Source organism: Crinia signifera, chromosome 11 (genome assembly GCF_055691185.1).
Source record: "Crinia signifera chromosome 11, ASM5569118v1, whole genome shotgun sequence".
In the NCBI taxonomy this organism is placed as follows: Eukaryota; Metazoa; Chordata; class Amphibia; order Anura; family Myobatrachidae; genus Crinia; species Crinia signifera.
Window position 1 is genome coordinate 29,378,900 of NC_139227.1, and position 25,734 is coordinate 29,404,633.

General features: G+C 44.8%; 1 protein-coding gene across 1 annotated transcript in view; it reads left to right on the forward strand.

Annotated features, from left to right (window-relative positions):
* The window catches only part of PIEZO1 (piezo type mechanosensitive ion channel component 1 (Er blood group)), a 130,163-nt gene that overhangs the window by 102,891 nt on the left and 1,538 nt on the right, over nucleotides 1-25,734 (forward strand). Inside the window, exons 31-51 of the mRNA XM_083164977.1 lie at nucleotides 2,749-2,823; nucleotides 4,185-4,285; nucleotides 4,806-4,932; nucleotides 5,723-5,800; nucleotides 6,750-6,922; nucleotides 10,899-11,035; nucleotides 11,376-11,579; nucleotides 14,437-14,695; nucleotides 15,149-15,337; nucleotides 16,372-16,543; nucleotides 17,218-17,329; nucleotides 17,724-17,871; nucleotides 17,972-18,186; nucleotides 18,289-18,447; nucleotides 19,158-19,305; nucleotides 19,713-19,901; nucleotides 20,025-20,117; nucleotides 21,065-21,237; nucleotides 22,551-22,673; nucleotides 23,854-23,933; nucleotides 25,047-25,242. Of these exons, the coding sequence (XP_083021103.1) occupies nucleotides 2,749-2,823; nucleotides 4,185-4,285; nucleotides 4,806-4,932; nucleotides 5,723-5,800; nucleotides 6,750-6,922; nucleotides 10,899-11,035; nucleotides 11,376-11,579; nucleotides 14,437-14,695; nucleotides 15,149-15,337; nucleotides 16,372-16,543; nucleotides 17,218-17,329; nucleotides 17,724-17,871; nucleotides 17,972-18,186; nucleotides 18,289-18,447; nucleotides 19,158-19,305; nucleotides 19,713-19,901; nucleotides 20,025-20,117; nucleotides 21,065-21,237; nucleotides 22,551-22,673; nucleotides 23,854-23,933; nucleotides 25,047-25,242 (3,151 nt within the window). The remainder of the gene's footprint in view (nucleotides 1-2,748; nucleotides 2,824-4,184; nucleotides 4,286-4,805; nucleotides 4,933-5,722; nucleotides 5,801-6,749; nucleotides 6,923-10,898; nucleotides 11,036-11,375; nucleotides 11,580-14,436; nucleotides 14,696-15,148; nucleotides 15,338-16,371; nucleotides 16,544-17,217; nucleotides 17,330-17,723; nucleotides 17,872-17,971; nucleotides 18,187-18,288; nucleotides 18,448-19,157; nucleotides 19,306-19,712; nucleotides 19,902-20,024; nucleotides 20,118-21,064; nucleotides 21,238-22,550; nucleotides 22,674-23,853; nucleotides 23,934-25,046; nucleotides 25,243-25,734) is intronic.

Consider the following 25,734-nt stretch of genomic DNA (forward strand, 5'->3'; position numbering starts at 1 on the left):
TGAGTTGCACCTATTGTTAAGGCTTTTGAAAAGCCAAAGGATATTTCTGTAAGAGCGTTTCCATGTTGCCTCTGTACCGTGCTCATTGAAGCATCATCTTGTGCGCTGATTGGTGGGAGGGAAGTGCTGCTTTTCCTGTATAGGACAGCTTACGGTTGGTGCAAGAAGGGTTTGTAATGGTGTTCTGTGGAAGTATACGTCGTGCTGTCGGTTTGTTTATTGTGATATAGCTACGGTATCTGCTAATTGTTTTGTAATAGAAGCTTATGGGTTCCTGGAGGAGTGCGATGGAGGGGTCCACAAGCCTCAGTCTAGCTACCAAGTCCCAGAGTGCCCGCCCGCTGAGAGTGCCCGCCCCGCTGAGAGTGCCCGCCCGCTGAAAAAAACACACCCCCTCGCATGTGCTCGCAGCAGGAGAAATCATTCGATGGTCGGTGACCATCGAATGATTTCTCCTGGGCTCGCAAATATAAGTCATAAGTATATTTGTGGGCTCCAGGATGAAAAAAAGGGTGGGTACATCATGTGTCAGCTGCCAGCCCCCGGCACACTGGGTTCCACCCTCATTTGCATGGGGACACACATGAAATTCTGGGCGCTCCCTTAACCCATCACCGCCGTCATCCAGCCCCGTCCATCCCCCCCCTGTGTGAGCGACACGCCAACTGTCCAGGTCGGGGGAGGAAATAGGTGCATGCGCAGAGGCTTACCATCGGTACCCCATGCGAACGCGCAGGGGACCGATGGAACCAGAATCAGGCCCTAAGTGCAGATGAGTTTGTAGCTTAGTGACACGGGTGGTCCTTGTTCAGAGGCTGAAGGACCTGGATCTCTGGTACAGGATGAGTATCCCTTTTCCAAAATGCTCGGGACCAGGAGAATTTTGGATAACTGATTATTACGTATTTCAGAATATTTTTAGATTTCAATTATGTATCGTGCATTTATGCTATATAAACACATCAACCACATGAAATACACACAGATATATTTCATTTGTGCATAAAACAAGGTTTCAATACATGAAAAAAAGTTTGTGGCACTGAATGTGAATGCCAAGCAATCATTGTCTTGCACATATTAAGTGCCAGTTATATATCATGTCCTCAGTCGTGCCAGTTACATATCATGTCCCCAGTAGTGCCAGTTACATATCATGTCCCCAGTAGTGCCAGTTATATATCATGTCCTCAGTAGTGCCAGTTACATATCATGTCCCCAGTAGTGCCAGTTACATATCATGTCCCCAGTAGTGCCAGTTACATATCATGTCCCCAGTAGTGCCAGTTATATATCATGTCCTCAGTAGTGCCAGTTACATATCATGTCCCCAGTAGTGCCAGTTACATATCATGTCCTCAGTAGTGCCAGTTACATATCATGTCCTCAGTAGTGCCAGTTACATATCATGTCCTCAGTGCTGGTACAGATGTCCCCAGTAGTGCCAGTTACATATCATGTCCCGAGTAGTGCCAGTTACATATCATGTCCCCAGTAGTGCCAGTTACATATCATGTCCCCAGTAGTGCCAGTTATATATCATGTCCCCAGTAGTGCCAGTTACATATCATGTCCCCAGTAGTGCCAGTTACATATCAGGTCCCCAGTAGTGCCAGTTACATATCAGGTCCCCAGTAGTGCCAGTTACATATCAGGTCCCCAGTAGTGCCAGTTACATATCAGGTCCCCAGTAGTGCCAGTTACATATCAGGTCCCCAGTAGTGCCAGTTACATATCAGGTCCCCAGTAGTGCCAGTTACATATCATGTCCCCAGTAGTGCCAGTTACATATCATGTCCCCAGTAGTGCCAGTTACATATCATGTCCCAGTAGTGCCAGTTACTATCATGTTCCAGTAGTGCCAGTTACTATCATGTTCCAGTAGTGCCAGTTACTATCATGTCCCAGTAGTGCCAGTTACTATCATGTCCCAGTAGTGCCAGTTACTATCATGTCCCAGTAGTGCCAGTTACTATCATGTCCCAGTAGTGCCAGTTACATATCATGTGACAGTTACATATCATGTCCCCAGCAGTGCCAGTTATATATCATGTCCCAGTAGTGCCAGTTACTATCATGTGCCAGTTACATATCATGTCCCAGTAGTGCCAGTTACATATCATGTGACTGTTACATATCATGTCCCCAGCAGTGCCAGCTATATATCATGTCCCAGTAGTGCCAGTTATATATCATGTCCCAGTAGTGCCAGTTACTTATCATGTGCCAGTTACATATCATGTCCCCAGTAGTGCCAGTTACATATCATGTCCCCAGTAGTGCCAGTTACATATCATGTCCCCAGTAGTGCCAGTTACATATCATGTCCCCAGTAGTGCCAGTTACATATCATGTCCCCAGTAGGTTTTTAACAAGAAATGTTATCTTTTTATTTTTTTATTTTTTCTGGAATGTATAGTTTTTGTAATAATTTGGATAAGGGATACTCAACCTGTATCTTCTGGAAGAATGTATATGGAAAAATATGCTTTTCTATGAATATATATTCATAGATGTAGTTCTTAGGTGATTAAAGTAAACCTTGTAATTAATGAAAGTCCTAAAGGGTGGAATCTGAATGAATGTTGCTTCCTGCTGGAGACCTGAACGCACAATAGTAGGAGCTGTCATTTTACATGGCTGTTCCTTAAAGGTTGTCACATGATCAGCGCGAAGCAGAACTATAGACGCTGTGCTGGGGAACATTGTTCCAGTTTGTAATCTAATGTCTGTAAATGTATTTCTCAGGTGAAAAGGATGGGAAGAAGGGGTTAGCTAAAAAGAAGAGTCACTGGAGTCGCCCGTGGTTAACTCATGCTTCAGGTACCTGTCAGTGCTCCCCATACCCCCATACAAAGTGTTACTATGTATACAGGTATTTGCAAACTGTAGGGGGTACCAGTATTGGGGGGGGGAGTGGCAGGGAGACACACGACAGGCAGGTAACCTATGCGCTTGGAGGGGGAGCATGCAGCAAAATATACAAAGCAGCCTATATATAGATGTGTATATAGATGTACAAGGCCTGATACAAAGGTGTATCCGCACCTGTAATGCTATTAAACATCAAACATGCAATTGATAAGCTTAACCCTCTGCGTGCTAACATCTGTGAGAGATGTTCTCAATATCCACTAAAAATTACCAGCGTCGCTCACATTTGTTATATAAATTCAAATAAAATATGTTGTGCAAACAATTATTCTATTTCTATATAAGGTAAACATTACCGGTCATTATGAGGAACAAACCTGTTTGCTTGGCAATTTTCACACCTCTTTTGACAATTTCACTTGGCACTCAAAGGGTTAAGATAAAAGTGAACATTCAGTATAAAAGGGAACATGTAGTGCAATGATCAAAAACAGGGAGACCAAATAAAACCATTAGTATATAGATAGTAAAGGCTCAGTCAGAACCAGTATATAGATAGTAGTAGTGGATCAATCAGTAGCAGTATATATAGATAGTAGTGGATCAATCAGTACCAGTATATAGATGCAATATATTTTTGGAAATTGAAGAGCGCACTTGAGTATAACTTGGTTGAAGTGAGATGTGTGGCACATAAGATGACGTGCCTTCTGCGGGGTGCATGTACTGTAGAGCAGAGGATTGTAGAGGCGGATAGGAGGAGGCAGCATTCCTGGGTAGGAACAGAGTAGGTGTACCAATTGGCTTTACAGATCCGTTTGATCTAGTGGTATGGGATTATGTGGAGGGGGAACATTGTATATGAGTACTGAAATAAGTGGTTGTAGGAGGAACAACATTAGGAGTGTCCTTGGTGGAGGGTATACCAGTATTACAACTTCATTTGCAGCAGCTCAGAGCTGAACTGTGGCAGGGCATGCTGGTGTGGACAGTTGGTCACCAGCAAGTTGTTAGTCATTAGGTCGACATGTGTCTAGGTCAACATGCAGGAAGGTCGACCGGGTCATTAGGTCGACATGGGGTTTTTCAGTTTGCGCTCTCCATGCTTCGGGCGCAATGCGCTCGGCACACTATTTTATTCTCCCACCGCGCCCTAGTGGATGCTAGGACATGAAATACCGCCTGTCGGCACATGTCGGCTCAAAAAACAGTGAAAAACCCCATGTTTTGCCTATTTCTCCATTGTTTTGTGTGTGTTCCATTATTGTGTGTCCCACCCTCCCTCCATGTTTCTGATCTGTCTCCGGCAGTCTTGCATTCTGGAGACTACTATTTGTTTGAGTCGGACAGCGAGGAAGATGAGGAGTCCACCTTGGAGGACCAGAAACCACCCAAGCAGAGTGCCTTCCAGGTGAGGGCTCCGTATTCCACAATTAATGCAAAAATCTGCAGGCATAAAATGTTATCATAAAATGCCATGGGCTAAATGTAATAGCCAGCGAGTTCCGGAGGTGCGAGACCTTTTGTGCGAGACTGCATGTTTTTTTTGGTTTTTTTTTAAAGCGGTAATCATTTAGAAGGCAAAACCAAATAGTTTTTTACTTTACTGTAAATTATTGCTGCTTTAAAAAAAACTGCAAAAACAAATCTGTCTTTGACATGGGGGACACACAGCAAGAGGTCCCCCTGCCAATAATGCAACCAGCCCAAAACTGTTCAGTCCTGAGCTGGAATCTCTAAGGGAGCAGGGGCCAAAAAAAACATGGGGAAGGGGAGGGGTAATCCGATAGGGGTTTAGCCAGATTATATAATAAGGACATCGAGGTCTGACTTCTATTGATGCTCAAATCCAATGGTTTTTAGACCGCAGACCAAACTAGAAGCACCATTTCTTTCCAAGCATTAACAAACAATGTTGTGTGCCCGTTTAGTTGGCGTATCATGCCTGGGTGACTAATGCCAAATCAGCTCTGAAGGAGAGGAAGAGACAGCAGAAGCGAAGGATTGAAGCAGAAAAGGTGGGAGAAGAGAAGAAAGGAGCAGGCCCAGCAGAAGGAGGTGACTGAAGAATGTCCTGTAATCTGGTTACGTCATTTGTAAATTATTGAGGGAAAACTAGGCCTGCATGCCTGGCCAGACCCATAGCTATTCATTATTCTAACATCACTGGGGCATTTCCAGCAATCTCAGACGCTCCTGTCCTCTTACTGCAAGAGGTGACCAGTAATAATGTCACACGGAAAAGTCCTATTCCTGATGCACTATTCTTCAAAAGTGATAAAATGGAGAATGAGAAACAGCCAGCCAATCCGCTCCTACCTAACAGTTTCTCATTCTCCATTTTATCCCTTTTGAAGCTTAGTGCATCTCTCCCACAGTCTTGTGGTAAAGAAAATCTGAGGCAATCTGACTGAAAATGTTACATCTGTCTATTTTTGTAATGTGACATTCCATAAATATAAGTCACATTGGTCCTGTTTTAGATCTGTTCGCTAGTCTGCAGCCTAGCGAACAGATTGGGCACAATGCACTCGTCTGGAAGTGCCGAGCCCCTGGAAGTCTCTGGTCCAGGTCTCCCTTTAGAACCCCCCATTGCCAGACTGTTACAGGCTTAGTAAATCTACAACTATTGGGGGAGCATTTTGCATCCTGCACCCCAGACTTCCTGTCCGTAAGTGTGGAGACCATAGTAGGGATGCCAGTCTATTCTGGACAACCTCTCCTGTCACATGATGTCAGATTTGGACACAGATGTATCTCCAGCACTTAGAGATTTAGATTATTCTTGTTTTCTGCTTCATGTGTGTTGACTTTCAATTTAATCTGTAACCTTGTATCTGTATCTCAGGGGAACATCCGCTGATTGGCGGCCAGGAGCCATCCGAAGACGCGGCTGAGGAAGAGGAGTCGCTGGAGAGGGAACGAGGTGAGCAACCGACAGTCATTATATGTGACTCAAATCAAGGGTGGGCTGCGACGCAACCATTTACATATTTTCATACCATTTAGATACATTTAAAATTATCACAGATACATTGGAATGGCAATCACAGGTGCACAGTTGTTACCAGCTCTGTATTAAGATCGCCCGTTTATATCAACACGATCGCAGGGTTGGCTGCCCCACAGATTGCGCCATGGTCTCTGCAAATCACTGAGGTTCCTGTGGAACTTTCATTGTCCTTCAGAAATAGGTAGTTTTATTACCTGCCAAAACTACCTACATTACAGTTACATGAACACGATAATTAACGGACGAGCCCCTATCCGGATCTGTTTCATCCATTCTCAATTATTCATTTGAAACAATTCCGTATCCTTGGAGACATGAATGAGGACATTAACACATGCAACTATTAAATGTAATTGTTGTTTTGAAAACACCGTCACCCACACAGACATTAATTGGTGTTTTGACTGCATTAATGAGATTTTATGGGGGATATAACTGCACTTAAATCTGGCTGGGAAATCTTGCCCACAACCTGAGGATTAATCTCTGCGGCATGTGATCATGTATAACAATGAATCACAGGACATGTTCTGCTACAGACTAGAGAGCAATTCTTACTATGGGAAAGGAAGCTTACTACTTATAAAGCAATCCACCCTGTTGGTCTGCTTCTTACAATTATTGGGGGATTGGAGATATTAAACCTTCTAAAGAGTGATCAAGCGGATGGCCAATCAGCTTCTACCTTTCTGTAGAACGTGGAATTGGTTGCTATGTGTAACCAGTCCACTTCGGCACGCTTTAGTGGGCTTGATACAGCTCCCCCTTAGCTGAAGTGTCTGGGTGGCGACACCTTCCCTCTGCAGCATTCGTGTTATGCTGGCCGCAGAATGATCTGTATTTTGTCCCCTCTCTCCGCCAGGGAGAAGCAATGTTGTCCAGCGCATCCTTGATATTTTGAAGTTCCTTTGGGTCCTGTTTCTTGCCATGCTGGATGGATTGATAGACTGGCTGGGTGCTCTCACCAAGCAGTACGTGGATATGTCCACCGTCTTGTGGGTTGAGCGATACATTTTAACGCAAAAACTATCAAAGGTAAAAACTTGTTTCCTTATTTGTGATTTTTGATTGTTTCTGAGTAACTGAGATAATAGAGATGATCGCTACCTTGTGGCTACTTCTCACTCATCGCCGCTCAGTCAGTTGTGGGCTAAACCAAAGCTCATCTCTCTCTCTCTTTACCCTTTGGTAAAACGCGTTCATAAGGTCATTAACCCTTTGAATGCCAAGGGAATTTGTCAAAATAGGTGTGAAAATTGGCAAGCAAACCTTTTAATTAAACCCTTTGGGCCAGATGTACTAAGCTTCAAAAGTGATAAAATGAAGAGTGATAAACAGCCAGCCAATCAGCTCCTGTCATGTCACAGGCTGTGTTTGAAAAAAAGACAGGTAGGAGCTGATTGGTTGGTGGTTTATCACCCTCCATTTTATCACTTTTCAAGGCTTAGTAGATCTTGCCCTTTGAGTGCCAACGATGCTGTAAGCCAGTCATGTCCAACCTTGGCCCTCCAGCTGTTGTGAAACTACACATCCCAGCATGCCTTGCCATAGTTTTAGCATTCACTAATAGCAAAACTGTGGCAAGGCATGATGGGAGGTATAGTTTCACAACAGCTGGAGGGCCAAGGTTGGACATGCCTGCTGTAAGCGATCCTCAAAATATCCAATAAAAATGCCAGCGGCACTCAGTGACTGACTGTTTTTTTTTTTTTTTTGTATGAATAGATACATATACAACCGAGTCAATAAATTGAAGTTTAGCTAAATATTGCACCCCCCAAGGGGGCGGGGCCTGGAGTGGTCCGGAGTAGGCCGCGTTTCTCAGCTCTCTTGTATCCATCCTGCTCAATAACCTGTTTTTTGGAGGAAACCTCTGCTCTATTGCAGATGTACAAATAGCCTACATTCTGTGGCCCCATCTGAGCTAATTTGCCAAACTACCGATTAGCTGCCAGTGTACTTATGAGCCAAAATTCACCGCGGTGTGGTGTGGAGTCCCTGCACGTGGCGGCGGCCTCTCTGTGTGGTGCGCGGCTGTGGCTGTCTCCCCACTGGTGTGTGTGCCTCAGCTTCTCCTTGGCAGCTTCCACCGACGGACGTCTGTGCTGTTTGGAGGGTTGATCTCTTGTGACTGACTACCTGTCTTACCGCTTGTCCTGGCGCGATCATAGAGACCCGCGGATATCTTGAAATTCCCTTGCTACATGGAAGTGTGCAATATACTTGGCTTCTTTGGCTGCATTGGGGGGTTGTTCTTGTCGGAGAGTCCCTCCTGAACACTGACTGATACTCCTATGGCGTCACAGCGTACAAAGCGGCTGATTTCCACTAATCTTCCCGCCTTGTAAGGTTAAGCTACCTGGACTTGGTATTGGGAAACTTATAATACGGCTGCTGGTATTATTACATATTTGGCAACGTGCTAGCCGCCGCCATTTTAGATGTAATCTCTGCTGCGGTGGTTATCTTTCTTCTCCTGCACCATAGAAATCACAGCCAAGGGAGTGTGTTTTACACAATATTATGGAAACCTCCATGCTACGTATCCTGATGGCTATTCAGGTCTCTACTACCAGGCTCCTTAATATGTTTCCTATGGGGGATACTGTATCTCCTCCATTCAGGGGGAATGTGCTGAACTAAATGAGGAGCTTATGCTTAAATGCCCTACTGCTGTACCATATACAACTCCTGTGATCTCACATATCTTAGACTTGTACTCTACAGGGGCTATGCCTGCATTTGATTTTCTCTGGAACCTCCTTCCTGGTTACTCTGGGAACCCGGTGACCCATCTCAAAACTCCCTCCTCGTTTCTAATGGGCGCTCTACAATCCTGGGACTCCATGCCTGTTTCTCCTGAATCTCCTCCTATTTACTTCCAAGATGATGCTGGAGACAAGATTAATACTTTTCTATGTCTCCGAGATTCTGAGGACTGACCAGACTGATGTTTCACACCGCATTGTAACTTAAGATGTCTTTTCCGCTTACCCCCCCCCCCCCCTTTTTTCCCTTTTCTTATTTGTATTATCCTTTAATTGTTTTTCCTACTGAAGTCTATCTCTATATTTGTATCCTGTTTCTATTTCCGTTAGTTATTGGCCTTGATTTATTTTCTTCTTTATTTAGGCTTAGTATTTACATATTCTGCCTGTTTCTGCAAATGTGACTCTACGCATTCTAAATGGGAGTTTCTCTACATCCGTATACTGTGGGAGGGCTGGGTTCCGCTCTACCGGGCTTAAGGTCATTAGTTCTTTGTAACCAATTTTTTTTTTTTTCATTATATAGTGTTTTTTTCTTTTTATATGGGGGGGGGGTATAGATAGTTGGTAGATAGCATAGTTAGGGGGTAGGGGTACAAATTTAAGAGATCCTAGGTTGGTGGAGGTAGGTAATACAGGGTGGGGGGTTATGGGGAAGGTTTGTTTTGGGGTTTTGTTTTGTTTTATTTACTTTTATTCTATTTTTGCCATTTTATGTTTGAGTGGTAATTAGGTATATATCTTTATTGCTATTGGCTATATAATGCTTGGATACATACTGTGTATATCAGGACGATCAAAAAAGGGAAATATAAAAATTACTTCCCTTAGTATAAAGGTGATGTTCTTCTGTCAACTTGGGAGGAATCCCCGGTCCAAATGTTTTTTTTTTTCCTTTTTGTGTCCTCCAATGCGTTTATATGTGAAGAAAGTAGACAGTGTGTTATATCCTTCACTCTTTACATGAACAATATATTCCACAGTTCTATTTATGGTTCACACGCGTACCAAAACTCACTAAAAATAGTGGTTGGACACACTTATAAAGGTGTCTTTCTACTAGGTGACACGCACCCGTACTCACGATGTTATCTGTTTTGCGAAGCTCATAAAGGTATCTTTTCCTCTTCAGGTGGAATCGATATATTGATGACGTTCTTCTAATCTATTTTGCTGCCTTCTCTTCCTGCACTCCGTTGTGGGTGGCAAAGGGGAGGGTGCTGGGGGCCACCCACAACGGAGTGCAGGAAGAGAAGGCAGCAAAATAGATTAGAAGAACGTCATCAATATATCGATTCCACCTGAAGAGGAAAAGATACCTTTATGAGCTTCGCAAAACAGATAACATCGTGAGTACGGGTGCGTGTCACCTAGTAGAAAGACACCTTTATAAGTGTGTCCAACCACTATTTTTAGTGAGTTTTGGTACGCGTGTGAACCATAAATAGAACTGTGGAATATATTGTTCATGTAAAGAGTGAAGGATATAACACACTGTCTACTTTCTTCACATATAAACGCATTGGAGGACACAAAAAGGAAAAAAAGAAACATTTGGACCGGGGATTCCTCCCAAGTTGACAGAAGAACATCACCTTTATACTAAGGGAAGTAATTTTTATATTTCCCTTTTTTGATCATCCCCAGACTCTATTTACGTCCATGTGGAGAGCGCCTAGTATCTGAATTCCACCCATTTCCTTTGTATCTATAAAACCATAGGGTACCTTTAGGGTAAGACCCCAAGGAATTCGGAAGGGCGAACCCCAAAATCCATCAGGCGCCACGATTACCTTCATCCAAATTTCCATTATACTGTGTATATATATTATATGCTATATAACTGTTTTCCCTTTTATTTTTCTTACTGTTTGGCAGGCTTTATGTTAATTTGTCTAAATTGCGAAACTCAATAAAAATTACTGGAAAAAAAAAAAATTATAATATTGCACCCCACAAAAAAGAACAGTCGCTGTCTCTCACAGCAATGTTGGTTTGCTTGCCAATTTTCACACCTATTTTGCTAAATTCCCTTGGCACTCAAAATGTTAATGGTCTTATGAACGGGTTTTACTTGGAATGGAAAAATGCGTGGTGCGATATTTATTTGTGAACGTCCCTATTAAGCAGCAGTTACCCTACAATGGAAGTTGTTATTGATATGATCTTTAATAGAGAGCTTTAACTAAAATTGCCATGTGGTATTAACTTTTTGATTGCTGTATTTCCCGATCCACTCTTAGGGGGAGGATGTGAGCCGAAAAGATCCAGTTTCCCTCTATGAGACGGGGCAGGACACCAGGGGATCCAACACAACCACTTTACCCTCACCCCCAGCTTTGAGTAAGGGAGTTGATTCACAGACCAGCATGGGCTCAAGGTGGGTAATCATGATGGAGAAAGTGAAGTGATTTCGCAAAAATGCTTATAAGTGTCTGAACATATAAGATGAATCACAATGGAGAATCATGAAAACGTTAAACAGAGGTTAAGCTCCACCTCCTCCACCATAGTACTTTAATGTTTAAAAAGGAGGGGTGTGACAGAGAGGGCCAATAAAAAGTATCATACACTGGAGCTTCCCATTGGCTCTCTCTCAGTTGTAATACGTTTTGGTGGTATTTCCTCTTCAGAGAGAGACCATGCAATTGGGTAATGTTGTTTTCTTGCTCTTTCTTCTGAATGCCGGGTCTGTCCTATGATTGGCTTGTCTATCATAGTGGATGTGAGGAGGAAGAGGAGGGGCTCAGCAGTGCGCCAGAGTGTGCTGACATCATCACTCCACTGAGCACTGGATATAACACGCGCTGTAACAGCATGGAGCAGGTCTCTGGGGGCTGGGAAGAGACCGCGTCAGGGAAAGGATCTCAGGAGATACAGCCTACTAAGAGATCTCGCACGGCTAGTGAGTTATTACTCTGTAGGTGAGTACTGATCGGAGAGGGCCTTCTTTATCCTCAGCTTATGGCATCTATGTCCCAGATACGGCTCTCAATTGGTTAATATAACCTTATAACCAACATCGAACACATAAATATGTATGGTTTTCATTCTAGCAGCCTACAGCTTTCAAAACCAGTGCAGTTCCTCTACCCTGCCTGGTGTTTTGCACTCTGCTGTGTTGCTTCTAGCATAGGGTGGTCTGTATTTCAGTACTGAAATACAGACCACCCTGTGCTAGGATCACCACAGCAGGCAGGGAAGAGGAACTGTATGGGATTTGAAAGATGCAGAATGCTGGAATGAACACTGTACGTAATTTATATCCTTATATTTGTGAATAGTGAGGTCGCCACTTAGTCAACAAGTTCATTGTATGGAAGTTAATATTTTTATTTTACAATAGGGGCCTAAAGGATTAATGTTCTACTTCACAAGTGACAGTAATACATGTGTAATTGATGAACAGGGATTTATTCCCTCGTGTACTGTAAAGAATTGTTACAGATTTGTCATCTGTCATTATCACTAATCTCAAAACTTCTCCAGCTAATTTCCTACAAATGTATTTGTGTGTCCGTTGTCATGGTTACAGGCCGTGAGTAATGCTGCCTAATACTAGCACTGGTAAGTAGAGACTCGTACAATGGTGTAATATTGGGGCTTACACGCTGCATGCACCAAATTGAGGGGCAGCTTCTAAGAATAGAGCGGAGCAAGTAACTTTGCATCTTGGTGACACCATGTTGCAATGCAGATGGGGCAGATGTATGTAACGTGTGCAGAGAGATTGACAAGTGATGGGTGCGTCACCAATATTAAATCTAAATAGAAGTGTAACAATAAACTGTCCGGCATTTGTGGGCTACATGCAAAAGCAGCCTTTATTTGCCCTGCATGACAAGTTACTTGGTTTCTTTTTTCTTTTTTTCTTTGTGCATTGTTTTGAATCAGCCCCTAAGTGTATATTCACCTATATACTGAGTTGTATGCTTCTCTGGCGCCATAAAAACAAACAAACAATAATAATAAACTATCCCTATTTGGATGCCTGCCCATACTGTGTGGTGTAACATGCATAAAGGGCACTATTTTGTGGTGAAATGTGAATAAAGATCCATACATTGTGATGTAATGTAAATAATAGACACTACTGTGTGACATACCGTGAATAAGGGGCACTGTGGTGTGATGTAAAGTGAATAAGGTATCGAATACAAGAGAACAGTATGTCCTTGTGTGGTGCACCTAATGAAGTTATCACGAATAAAAATTGACTTTTATTTCATAATCACTAAAAAAAGCGAAATATAAAAACATACAGACAATACATAGACACAATGTGTTTAAAAGGAAAACGGCCGCTCTCTGACTCTCCACACTATATTAATCTATAGTATAAGTCTCCTGTGATCTAGGAGTATGTAGCTGACACTTGAATAATACGTAAATGTAATCCAAAATATAGTAGTGTCTTGTTAGCTAAAGCCCTTGTGCGGGGGTGCCAGGCAAATGGCAATGGTGTGGTGACTGTGTCTCGTCTGACACAAAATTTTTAATTACATATCACAATATTATTTAATTGGGATTATAATTGTATATCTCACACAATGCCGGGGTTGTAATTAATTACCACAAGTGATTCTCTCCAAATAGTGAATACTGTCGTCACCCTGTGTCACAGCGAGTGTCACTTGCAGACAGTATTTTCCCACTTATAAAGTGGACATGTAGCGTATCTGTCTCTTTATACGGATTTAGCTAAAATTGCTATGACCATAGGACAGTGTAATACAATCGCTATTGAGTGGGAAAATTTGTCCAAGATGACAAAGAAGTTTTTCATATAAGTAACATGTCGGCTATTAGGTGTCGACTATTGGTATCCGTAGTAATAAATAATTACTTGCCAAAATTATTGCTAGAAATGGCAGGTGGATTGATTCGTATTCAGAGTGTGTCACAATAGGTGTCAAATTAAACTTATAAATTTCCTTGGTAAAATCAAAGTGTGTCTAAGTAGGTGTCAATTAACATCACAGGTTTCCTTTGAAAATCGTATACAAATGATACAGTTTATCTCAATAACACATAGCTCAAGAATAGCTAGGAGAGATGATACAAAGTACTAATTGATGAGTAACCAGTGGTGATTGGTGTAAAGGCTGTGTGTAAATACACTTTAATTGTCAAACCCACTATCTCAGAGTGTCTGGATGTTGAACACTGTGGATAGTAGACAATGTTGTCTGTACACAGAGGGAGTACTATAAATCCCCTGTTTGTAGACTGTCACAGGATAGTATGGATGTCTGACACTCTGGATTTCAGGATAGCAAAAGTGTCCGACACACTGGATAATTGGACAGGGTGGTCTGTACGCAGTGGGAATAGTCTATATCCCCTGCCACAGGCTGTCTCAGGGTAACGCGTTACCGGACACCTAGGATGTACGGCAGTGTTTGTCTGCAGGTAAGGGAAGTAACATGAGTCCCTTGCTGCAGACTATTGAGAGAGATTAGTGCACCCCGCAGACGTGAGGTTCACCTCACTCTGTCAATCCCGGCACCACAGCGCACTTGGGGGGCTCCTAGAATTTTTTAAAAATACAGATCAAAATACATCCTATCAGTGTGTGAATCAGAGAGCGTCACCGCTAGCCGGCGCGCGCTTCGCTTGCAGCTTTTTCAAAGTGAATAAGGTTTCACTACTGCATGGCATAATTTGAATCAGGGGTACAATTGTACAAAATGCCCCTATTTAAAGTCAGGATGTCACTTTGTTAGAGCTCACACTTTAGAGCACCTCCCATTCTGACCATTCTACCTTTGCACACTACAGGCCACTTACCTTCCCTGAAGTGTCCGAGTCGCAGCGCTTCTTCAGGTCACAGAACCGCCCGCTCAGGCTGCTGCTTGCGTTCTATCACTTGGTGGCCGCCCACTCTGAATTGCTCTGTTACTTCATCATCATCCTCAACAATATGGTGAGCGCCTCGCTCATCTCACTCTTTCTCCCCATCCTCGTCTTCCTGTGGGCGATGCTGTCCATTCACCGGCCCAGTAAGCGATTTTGGATGACGGCCATTATATTCACAGAGGTACGTCCCCAACTTGTGTGCTGTAAATTAACAAATGTCTGTCCATTGTATAAACCTCATGCTTTAATGTATCTTTTATTTAATTGAATAACATTTAATGTAAAAATTGGGTACCAGAGATAGGGGTATTACACCTGGATCATTTGACACCTTTAAATATAAACAACTGAGTGCACCCCACAACTGAATGGACCCCACAACTGATAGCAGTAGTCTTTCTGTTGTGTATCCGTATATTACTGTTGCCATACAGCTGGTACTATGCATTTTATGGGGAATAGTGAGCGCGGGCACAGTCCTCTCCCAGCACTGCGGGCCGTGTCTGTGCCCCAGGGTTTATGCTGTGATTGCTGTATGTGGAATGTTGGATCCACTTTATCCGCCATGACTTGATGTTTGTGCAGCTACAGACCAGGGTAATGCAGCCTGTCTCTTATTCCTCACTCCCTGCAGATAATGGTGGTAATAAAATACCTCTGTCAGTTTGGGTTCTTCCCGTGGAACAGTGACACCGTACTGGTGCGCTATGAGGGGAAACCGTTCTTCCCTCCGCGCATCCTCGGGCTGGAGAAGAGCGACGCCTACATCAAGTATGATCTGATCCAACTGCTGACACTCTTCTTCCATCGTTCTCTGCTCATGGTAAGGGGGCTGATGGGAACAAATACCGTGCATTTCATTACAGGTTACCAAGACCCAGTAAGCGACATTTTATTGGAAAGCACAGTGAGCTAAAATGCAGTGTTCCCTTATTACTGTGGGGCTATTACTGTGGGGCTATTTACCATCACAAACTGCAAACACCCAGTCTGTTCCTGTGGTGATTTAGCGGTATTGGCAGTGTTTTAGGCGGTAACAAAAGCAATTGGTCAACTTGTCACTTTTGTACCTCCTTTTTTTACTACAATGGGAACTCCCACTTCCCCACCACTGCATGTATATAACTCCCAGTCACCTACCAGATAGCAGGGAGAGACGCCAGGCACCGTTCCCAGTCACCCACACCTGATAGCAGGGAGAGCCGCCAGGAACAGCTCCCAGTCACCCACACTTGACGGCTGGGAGATCCGCCAGGCTCCAGTCACTTACACCTGATTGCATGGAGAGCCTCCAGGAACAGCTCCCAGTCACCCTCACCTGATAGCATGGAGAACCGCCAGACACCACTCCCAGTCACCCACACCTGATGGCAGATAACCCGCCAGGCACTGCTCACAGCCACCCACACCTGATGGCAGAAAACCCGCCAGGCACTGCTCACAGCCACCCACACCTGATGGCAGAAAACCCGCCAGGCACTGCTCACAGCCACCCACACCTGATAGCTTAGAGAGCCGCCAGGCAATGCTCCGAGTCACCCACACCTAATAGCCAGGAGAGCCGCCAGGCACCACTCCCAGTCACCCACACCTGATGGCAGGAAACCCGCCAGGCACTGCTCCCAGCCACCCACACCTGATGGCAGGGATAGCTATAGGCCCTGCAGGCTGAACCCATTGCAGCTTCTGATCCAGTACAGTGTATGTGAGGCCTAATTGCATTGGTCACAGCCATTGTCCAATCAGGCACTGTATATGCCTCATCCGTCTAGTGAGCGAGATGTAAACTGCATGACCATGGACAGAAATATCTACAGATCAAATAAAATGCATAGATGACAAATGTCCTGTTTCCAGAGCTATGGACTGTGGGATCGGAAGGATATGGACCCTGTGCAGAAGCCACTGAAAGAGAAAAAGCAGAGTCAGCCTGAAATCCAGTTATCTGCAGATGTAGATTCCAAGGGAAGCAGCAGCTCGTTACGGCGGCGTAAGAGGGGGGCGTCGCAGACCAGCGAGACGGACAGCGGTGAGTATCTAACTGGGAAATGTATTTCGTGACATCTTTTGGAGCCGTTGTATGTTTATTATAAAATGTTTTTTGTAGGACTTTTTATATACTGGTTACCGGTCCATCACAATAACGAACGATGTAGAACCCAGAGGGGGTTATTTGATTCGCAAGGCTGCAAATTTACAGCCTTGCGAGTCCACCAAACCCCGCCCGGTGAATGGATGCCCATACGCCCCCTCCTCGAAGTACTGTGTGGTACTCGAAGATGTGGTACGTGCACACATATGAAAGTGACTTTTAAGTCACTTACATATGTGTGCACGCTGGCATGGATATGGGCGGGCAGCTGACATCCATTGATGTCAGCTGCCCACACCCGCTTCACCGCTTTATTACCATGAGAACGCCTGGCGCCTCCCGCCCTTCTCCTCACCCCGCTCGCCTTCATGGGTGCGTGCACCCGGTGAACCGAAAGTTCGCCGTGGGCGCCCTCACCCTACATCTGCACATGCGCAGAAACGCGCCTGCGCAGACGCGCAACATCGGTCCTCCGTGCGAATGCACGGAGGACCAAACAAATGTGAATAACCCCCATAGTTTGTTCATTTGCTCAAATCTCTAGTTATTTGTTCTCTAAGCTGAACCTCATGGGTAGAATCTGTTGCTTAGACTGCTGATATCGCATTTAGTCCTAGATGCAGGAAAGGAGAAGACTCGAGATTCAGAGAAGAAAAAGAAGCAGCCTGCGGCAGTGAGGATGAAGATGATTGGGATGAAGATTGAATATGTCTTTATCCGCATGTAAGTTGCAGCTCTACACACATGGTAATGTATATTCCTACTTCCATGATGTTTGCTGAGATCTCGTGTGTGTGTGTGTGTGTGTGTGTGTGTGTGTGTGTGTGTGTGTGTGTGTGTGCATGTAACATGATGTAAAGGGCTTGTGTCCCCGCCATAAGATATTTGGGGATAAAGGGGCAGATTTATTAAGCCTGGTGAAGTGGAAGGTGATAACATTAAGATGATTGGCTTGTTGTGCATTATGTTCCTGCTGGGTTGAAAAAATGGCAGTTGGGAGCTAATTGGCTGCTGCGTTCTCACCGGCCCCTTTATCACTTAATACATGTACCCCAATATGAGCTGTGTGTGATGCAATGCTGGGACGTTGCTGGATAACATGGTTGTCTTGTTGCAGTGCGCAGGGAGTGTACAAACCAGTGAGAGGTTTCTTCCATGACATTCTGCACACGCCTTACCGCGCCGCCACGGACGTCTATGCCCTGATGTTCCTTGCTGATGTGGTAGACTTTGTAATCATTGTCTTTGGGTTCTGGGCTTTTGGGGTAAGTGACACAGTGTTTCTCCTCCTCTGTCCACCGGCTCCCAGTTATCGTCTCTCAGGACATATCATGGATTACCTGTATGTAACTCTCTATTCCCCAGAAACACTCAGCGGCCGCAGATATAACCTCATCGCTTTCTGACGATCAGGTCCCCGAGGCCTTTCTGGTTATGCTCCTTATACAGTTCTCCACAATGGTGATCGATCGTGCCCTGTATTTGCGGAAGACTGTGCTCGGAAAGCTGATTTTCCAGGTGATTCTGGTGATCGGCATTCATGTCTGGATGTTCTTCATTCTGCCGGCAGTGACTGAAAGGTGAGGAACCTGGGGAGTAGGGAGAGACCAGGCTGTCCATGCACTTTGGCCTTGTCCCATGCTGAGAACAGACTGATAGAAACCTCTCTTCCCAATCTCTAGGATGTTCAGCCAGAACACTGTTGCTCAGCTGTGGTATTTCGTGAAGTGCATCTACTTTGCCCTCTCAGCCTACCAGATCCGCTGTGGCTATCCGACCCGCATTCTGGGCAACTTCCTCACCAAGAAGTACAACCACGTCAACCTCTTCCTCTTCCAGGGGTGAGAAGACTTCTGGACCTGTGCAGGCAGCTCAGGTCCCCTGTATTGGAAATCAAAATCTTGATAACTCTGGTTACATTTGTTTTGAAATTTGTTATGGTCCTTTTAAAGATGTTGCAACTAAGAAAGTTGTATGTATCAAATAATTACAGATAAAAGTGGAGGAGAAATGATAACGCATGAGCTTACAATCAATTCAATCAATTTACAATCAATTGGCTTTTTGCAAACTTCTAAATACTTTGGGGCATATTCAATTAAACCCAGCATCTAATTACCTATTCAATTAAATATCATTTTCTTCCACGCTGAAAATCAGGGATTCCCGTGTGGAAAGTAACTTTGTACCGGTGCAATTTCCTGATCGGGAAGCTGCACATGCCCAGGGCCAATTCTGGACATGTGCAGGGCGGATCCTGTGCTTGCAACGCTATAATGCGATTGCTTCTGTCTGATTGACAGGCCGAGGCGTTCGTGAGGGGGTGCATTGGCGGCCAGAGTTTCCGGATTGGAGCCTCTGTCTCACCTACTATTCCTCAGAACCCTCGAAGCTGCGGGGAAAAGTACACCCTAGGTAATTAATGCCAGAGTAATTTTCTTATTGAATCAGTCTAGCATGGTACATAATTGAATATGCCTCTATGTTCTATATGTATAGAATGCCTCTTTTACCGCTGAGAAGATGCTGACAACATTATACTCTGTTACAGCTTCCGTCTGGTCCCCTTCTTAGTAGAGCTGCGGGCCGTCATGGATTGGGTGTGGACTGATACCACCCTCTCTCTATCCAACTGGATGTGTGTGGAGGACATTTACGCGAATATCTTTATTATTAAATGTAGCCGGGAGACGGAGAAGGTAGGAATGCCCCTCCACTGTCATACGTTCCCTTCTAACTAAACCCGAAGTACAGTTATACTGTGTTCTTTAGAATCGGGCATATTAGACCTGGATGTCGAGAAAGAATTATTGATTTGCAAATTAAAAAATGACTTCCAGTCTATGGGAATGGTCTGTGGCAAGTGTGGGTGGGAATGGAAAGGTTGACATGAGTTTTTTACATTTGTTTACCATGGTATTTCATACCCTACCTCCGGGTGTGGAGGGAGAACAGAATAGTGTGCCAGCCGCAGCACACTGATACAGTGTCCATGTTGACTTACGTCAACACTCAACACAAAAAAACATGAAAAAACCCATGCTGACCTAATGCTTGTATCGACCTTCTGACTGTAGCATCTTCATATCTCCTGCTCCCACCACAGAAATACCCACAGCCCAAAGGGCAGAAGAAGAAGAAGATGGTGAAATATGGGATGGGAGGCCTGATCATTGTCTTCCTGATCTGCATCATTTGGTTCCCCCTGCTCTTCATGTCTTTGGTGCGCTCCGTTGTGGGAGTGGTCAACCATCCAATCGATGTGACTCTTACATTCAAACTTGGAGGATACGAGGTAAGTAAGAATGGGCGCTGGGACTTGTACAAAGAGGGAGGGGGTGGTGGAGGGGGCATTTATATTTAAATTATCCATCATTTCTTTCGTTCCATATCAACTGGAATTTGTGTCTGCTTTCAGCCCCTATTCACCATGAGCGCACAGCAGCAATCCATCCAGCCTTTCACCCCGCAGGAATACGAGGAGCTCACCTATGAGTTTGAGAGACAACCGGTGAGTATCCAGCACAGACAGAAGTAGTTGAAATCCAGGTCTCAACAAACTAGAATTACAGGGAGAGTCCATAAAGATTGAAACGCAGACTCTGGAAGCATAGAACTGCTGGGTTGATTACATGGGTCTGTCTCATTTGGGGCTGATTCTGTGTTGGGAGCAAAGCAGAACAATAGCTGCAATACAGGGGGGTGCTGTATTGTTTGCATGCAGGGTAAATACGGACTGCTTTTGCATGTAGCCCACAAATGCTTCACATGCCTCTCAAATCTAACTCTCTCAGTTACATCTGCAGTGCGGCTGGATGGTTTTGTGCACAGTTACTTGCACTTTTGAGTTTACCTCTTTATGTGGAACTGCTCTTCAGGGCCATATACCAGTTGACTAGGATGGCAAATGCCAGGGGTACCAGTTGAGAGGGAGGGGCTCTGTCCAGCTTAGTCACCCACAAATTTTAACCCCTGGGGGAGACGAGGAGTCTTCACAAATTACCCCGGCCTTGCCGTTTAGTTTGAGCTCCTGACACTGCCATGTTGTTGTGGCCCAGAAATGCAGCACGCGCGATATCATGACTCATATGATATCACTTTGCCAGGTGTGCTCAGACCTCTAGAAACGCCTTCATGTTACCTTCCGGTCTTACAGTCACTTCAATCTTATCTAGATTTCCAGGTCACTGAAAAATTGCTGTAAAATCTAGTTTGGTAAATGGGCTGGTATTACATTTGGCCATAATGTGTGTGTTTGTTTGTTTTTAACTGCATTCTGTGGTCTCAGCCCCATTATAAACTGAATATAATTACTAGGCAGCCAGCAATTTATTTGTTTATTAGTTATGTTTCATCTAATACTGTATATTTATATTGCTGTTCCTGCCGCTGTCCTATCCGTGCCCACTGTCCGAGATTGGCACAAGTGACGCATTTTCTCTTGCGCTATCTCCTCAGACTGCCATGCAGTTCATTACCCTGTACAGTTATGAGGACATTGTGACCGCACGAATAGAGGGTAACTCTGGTTCTGTGTGGGGCATCAGTCCTCCGAGCCGCGAGCAGATGAGGAAGGAGCTGCAGAATGGATCATCGGATATTACGCTACGTTTAAACTGGAACTTCCAGAGGTTAGTAGGGGAAGGGGGCGGGGTCTGATATGAACAGGTAGAACCATTACATTTAACATTGTCTGACCACCACCTTAATGCCAATGTGTCCATCTACATGCATCATAGTACTTGCCCTTCTTCAAAGCCCACTAAATGCTTTTTCTTTACTTTATTTTATTTTCCCAAAGCCTTTATATCTGTGTTATCTAGCTCCTATGTACAGGCACATGCGGCCGCTGTAGCAGACTAGTGACCACCAAATCCAATCCCATGCCCACATGCCCGCCACTTGTTCACCACATTATAGTCAGATGATCCATGTCTCCCACTTCTTCCTCCATTGCAGGCCAGCATCTTGCACTTACTATATACCAATAAAGCAGTGTACTTAGCCCCTGATTCAGACCTATTCGCTAGTTTGTGTAATTGCAGCCTAGAGAACAGGCTAACGAAAAACGGGGCCAAATTCGGACCAGAACTAACGCGTCTGAATCAGCCCTTTAGTAAAGGCTAGTGTTCATTCTGGAACAGGTTACACAGTAGGGTTTCACGCGAGCAATGGAGTATCAGCAGTTCTTCCTGTTGCTTCTTTAGACAGAGAATCCTCCAAGGAGAATGCGAAGCTTCATAACCGTTACTAAGTACTATTGCATTTATACCCAAGCAGTTGCAGGCAAAGTATAGGATGGCGCACTGGATTGGTTCCACAAGTGAACTAGTAACCCCTATCCAGTATTTCCCAAAGGGCAGCAGCTCGTTGTGTCATCAGCAATATTGTCCTTGCCTAAATAGTGCAGTCACTAATAAAAACACATTACATATAGAGCAAACAGCCCCCTTCTCAGAACTATACAATGCAATCCCTAATAAAAGAACTTCGGTAGTAACATTGTCAATGGACAACCGCTGAGTGATAGGGGCGGGGTAAAAATAGCGGCATGTGTCGGGGACCCGGTTGCCAGTATTTTGTACTTAACCCATAAATTAATTCAAAATACTGGCAATTGGAACATCAACTCAAGCCCGAAGTTAGGGGGTTTAGGGTTAAGCTGAGGGGAGGAGTTAGAGTTCAGCTCATGGGAGGGGTTAGGGTTAGACTCATGGCAGGAGTGGGGGTTATGGGTAGGGGAAAATACTTGCAAGGAAGTGTTGGGAGTCTGTTCATTGGGATCCCGTTTTCTGTCTCCTGGCTGTTGGGATTGACTGCTGCTATTTCATACCCAGCCCTAGCTGAATATGTGATTGTATCTGTATTGACCGACCACCTGCTTTAGTGGAACATACGTGTGTCATAGATTAGATCCAGTGTAAATTCTGTTTGCTGCTTTCAGGGACTTGGCGAAAGGGGGCACCGTAGAGCACACATTTGAAAAACATACCAAGGACCTGGAGCCAGGAAGCGAGGTGCGGATGCAGCTGGCAGATCTCCTGGAAGGGAAACGAGTTACCCCAGTGTGAGTGCACTACACCCGACTGTTCTCTCCCTCTTCTCTGTCCTGTGCAAGTGGACAGAAGGGTTTTAAATGCATTGTTTGGTACTTCGTTTCCTAGCATGGCGCCCAGATTTCCTACGCACGGCACCGTAGGGAAATCGCATCGCATGGGCCATTATAGCGGCATGCGATGCGATTTTTTTTTTTATGTAATTTTTTCTATCCTCATTGTACCCCACTATATCGCATCGCATGTCCAGCAAAATCACATGCGATTTTATAGGGTGTGCGATGCCATGACATTAGGTATACAATAATATAGTTTTAACACCCCCCCCCCCCCCCCCCCTGAAGCGTGGCGAGCGGCGGCGGTACGCGCCCTCCGACCTTTTCATACCCCCACTATCCACGTCGGCGTGGAGTTGATTTTATATAGTGTGGCGGATAACTTTACATGTATTCCGCGTCCCCTCGCAGGGCTCGCTGCGTTTGCCATGCTTCGGGCACGGTGGCTCGCCACACTATATAAATTCAGCTCCACGCCGATGTGGATAGTGGGGTAATGAAAAAGTCGAAGGACGCGTTCCGCCGCCCCTCGCCACGCTTCGGGTTGGCGTGGATAGTGTGGGGGTGCATTAAACCTATTTTTGGGACATACAATTATATTATTGTATACCTAATGTCATGCGATCGCAAGCGATTTTGCGGCAGATGCGATGGCCCGGGGCTGAGAGAGCAGTGAATAAATTACATAGGAAAATCACATCGCATCGTACATCGCATGGCACTAAAATGGCCCATGCGATGTGATTTCCCTACGCAGAATAGCCCACTAAGCAAATAGCTTAGTGGGTGCCGTTCTAGGAAACAAGTACCCATTCTTTTACTTTGTACACCTGTTGTGTAGTAGAGAACATCAATGCTTAAACATTGCCACGTGATAGGCTGAATGCAGAGTAATCATCACAGGGCTGACTTGTTACATGATGCTAGGTACAATGCAAACAATGAGGGTGATTCATTGGTTTGTTATATGCTTTTTACCTAATAGGCACCCAACGGGGCAGTTCAGTTGTTGCTCCGATTGGATGCAGCGGCAGACACATATTGTTCTAGCATTTTGGTGGGTCTGCCCTGCGGATATATATGTGGTTCTGCCCTGCGGAGTGCTACTGTTCATCAGCTCTTTCTATTTTTACAGCTGTGTTCCACACTTGTTTCCAAAATACATTCGTGCCCCCAACGGTCCGGAGGCTAATCCTGTGAAACAGCTGCAGCCAGGTGAGGCAGAAAACTCTTATCTCCTATGTAATGAATTCTAGAATCAAGCGTTTTATATGGGAAGAAGGAGAAATCTATGTAAAGCTTCTCATCCAACCAGTAACACTAGGGAGAATGATAACTGACTGGGTGTGACCATTGCAGAATACTGGACAGAGCCAGAGACATAGGGGATTTATTTACTAAGATGGGAGTTCAATCGAAGATGGGATGTTGCTACGAGCAACCAGATTCAATCTATTATTTTCTAGAAAGTGCAAAATAAACATTGGTTCTGATGTTGGCAGTTATATATAAGCGGTCATTGTTACCAATCATATACATCAGGCATGTCCAAACTGTGGCCCTCCAGCTGTTGTGAAACTACACATCCCAGCATGCCTTGCCAGTTTTAGCATTCCCTAATAGTAAAACTGTAGCAAGGCATGATGGGAACATGAAGCAGGCATTCAGCAGGGCTGAAAAAAATTAATGAGCAAGCAGCTGGGGAAGCACACAATGGGCCTGATTCAGATGGCAACGCTGTAGTGGCACATACCACAAAAGTAGCCATGTACTGTTCTTTCCAAATGCATGTGCAGTACGGGTCTGCGATGGTCAGTGACCTGATGCGGTTTGGGTGGGGACAGGCTATGGCCTCCGTTTCCCAAATTGGAGATGCTTTTCCACCGTTGATGGGGAGGGTTAAGGCCAGGATCTTTGTCTGAGGACAGAAATTTCCTGTCCTCTTCCTTACAGCAGCCAGATTGTGCAACCCCATGTGTCTTGCAGCCGACCAATAGTGCTGCAGATGATTCTAAGATGCAGCTGGGATCTGTAATGCAGCATGACGCCCCCTGCTGTATTATCATATTATAGCTGCATCCATGTAGGCTGCAGCTCCAACCACACCTGAATCAGGCCCAATGGCTGCATGTCACCTATGCAGTTTAGGAACGCCCTTTAGGAATATTTTCCCTTATTACCTTAGCTATTACATGGTGCAGACGCTGCTGCTCTCAGTTATCTGACTCATTCTGCCATGTCAGCGCATCTGTGAGATGCATGGCTGCTGTATCTCTTTGTATTGTGGGTGCAGGGGGTAATGCTGGTGCTTTCATCTTCTCCTGGCAGACGAGGAGGAGAGCTACCTGAATGTTACTGTGCATCTGAATCGCCACCGGCTAGGAGACGAGAACACTACTAGCGGCTTCCTGGAGTGGTGGGTGATCAACCTGGAAGACTGCAAGAAGGACTGTAATATCCTCCCAATGGTTATATTTAATGACAAGGTCAGCCCTCCGAGCCTCGGCTTCCTGGCCGGATATGGGTAAGTACAATGCTGGGTTATGTAGCAAGTAATAAGGGGATATTGGGGGTGGTGCTTTGCCAAGTTTATGTTTTACTCTGTTGCTAGAATACAGAACTTCACCTATCGGCCATTCTCCATCCCCTTCCCAGTGACTGTGGCTTATATACCTGGCTCTTGTCTCCTTACAACCTCATTTATGCTGGCTGTCCCCATAGCCTTCCAGCTGGATAAGTCTTTGGGATAGGGAGGAATCAGTTGGGTTGGAAAATTCTTGTGCAAAGAGGAGAACGGGTGAGATTTAATAGGATGAGAGATTTGGTAAGAAATCTCCAGGTTTTTTTTAAAGCGGCAATCATTTACACTGCAAAACCAGTTTGATTTTGCAGTGTAAATGATTGCCGCTTTAAAAAAAACTATTTCTTACCAAATCTCTCACTTTCTGATTCTCTCATCCTATTACATTTCACACAAAGTTTATATCCCTCTTATGGCAGGTTGACATTGATGATG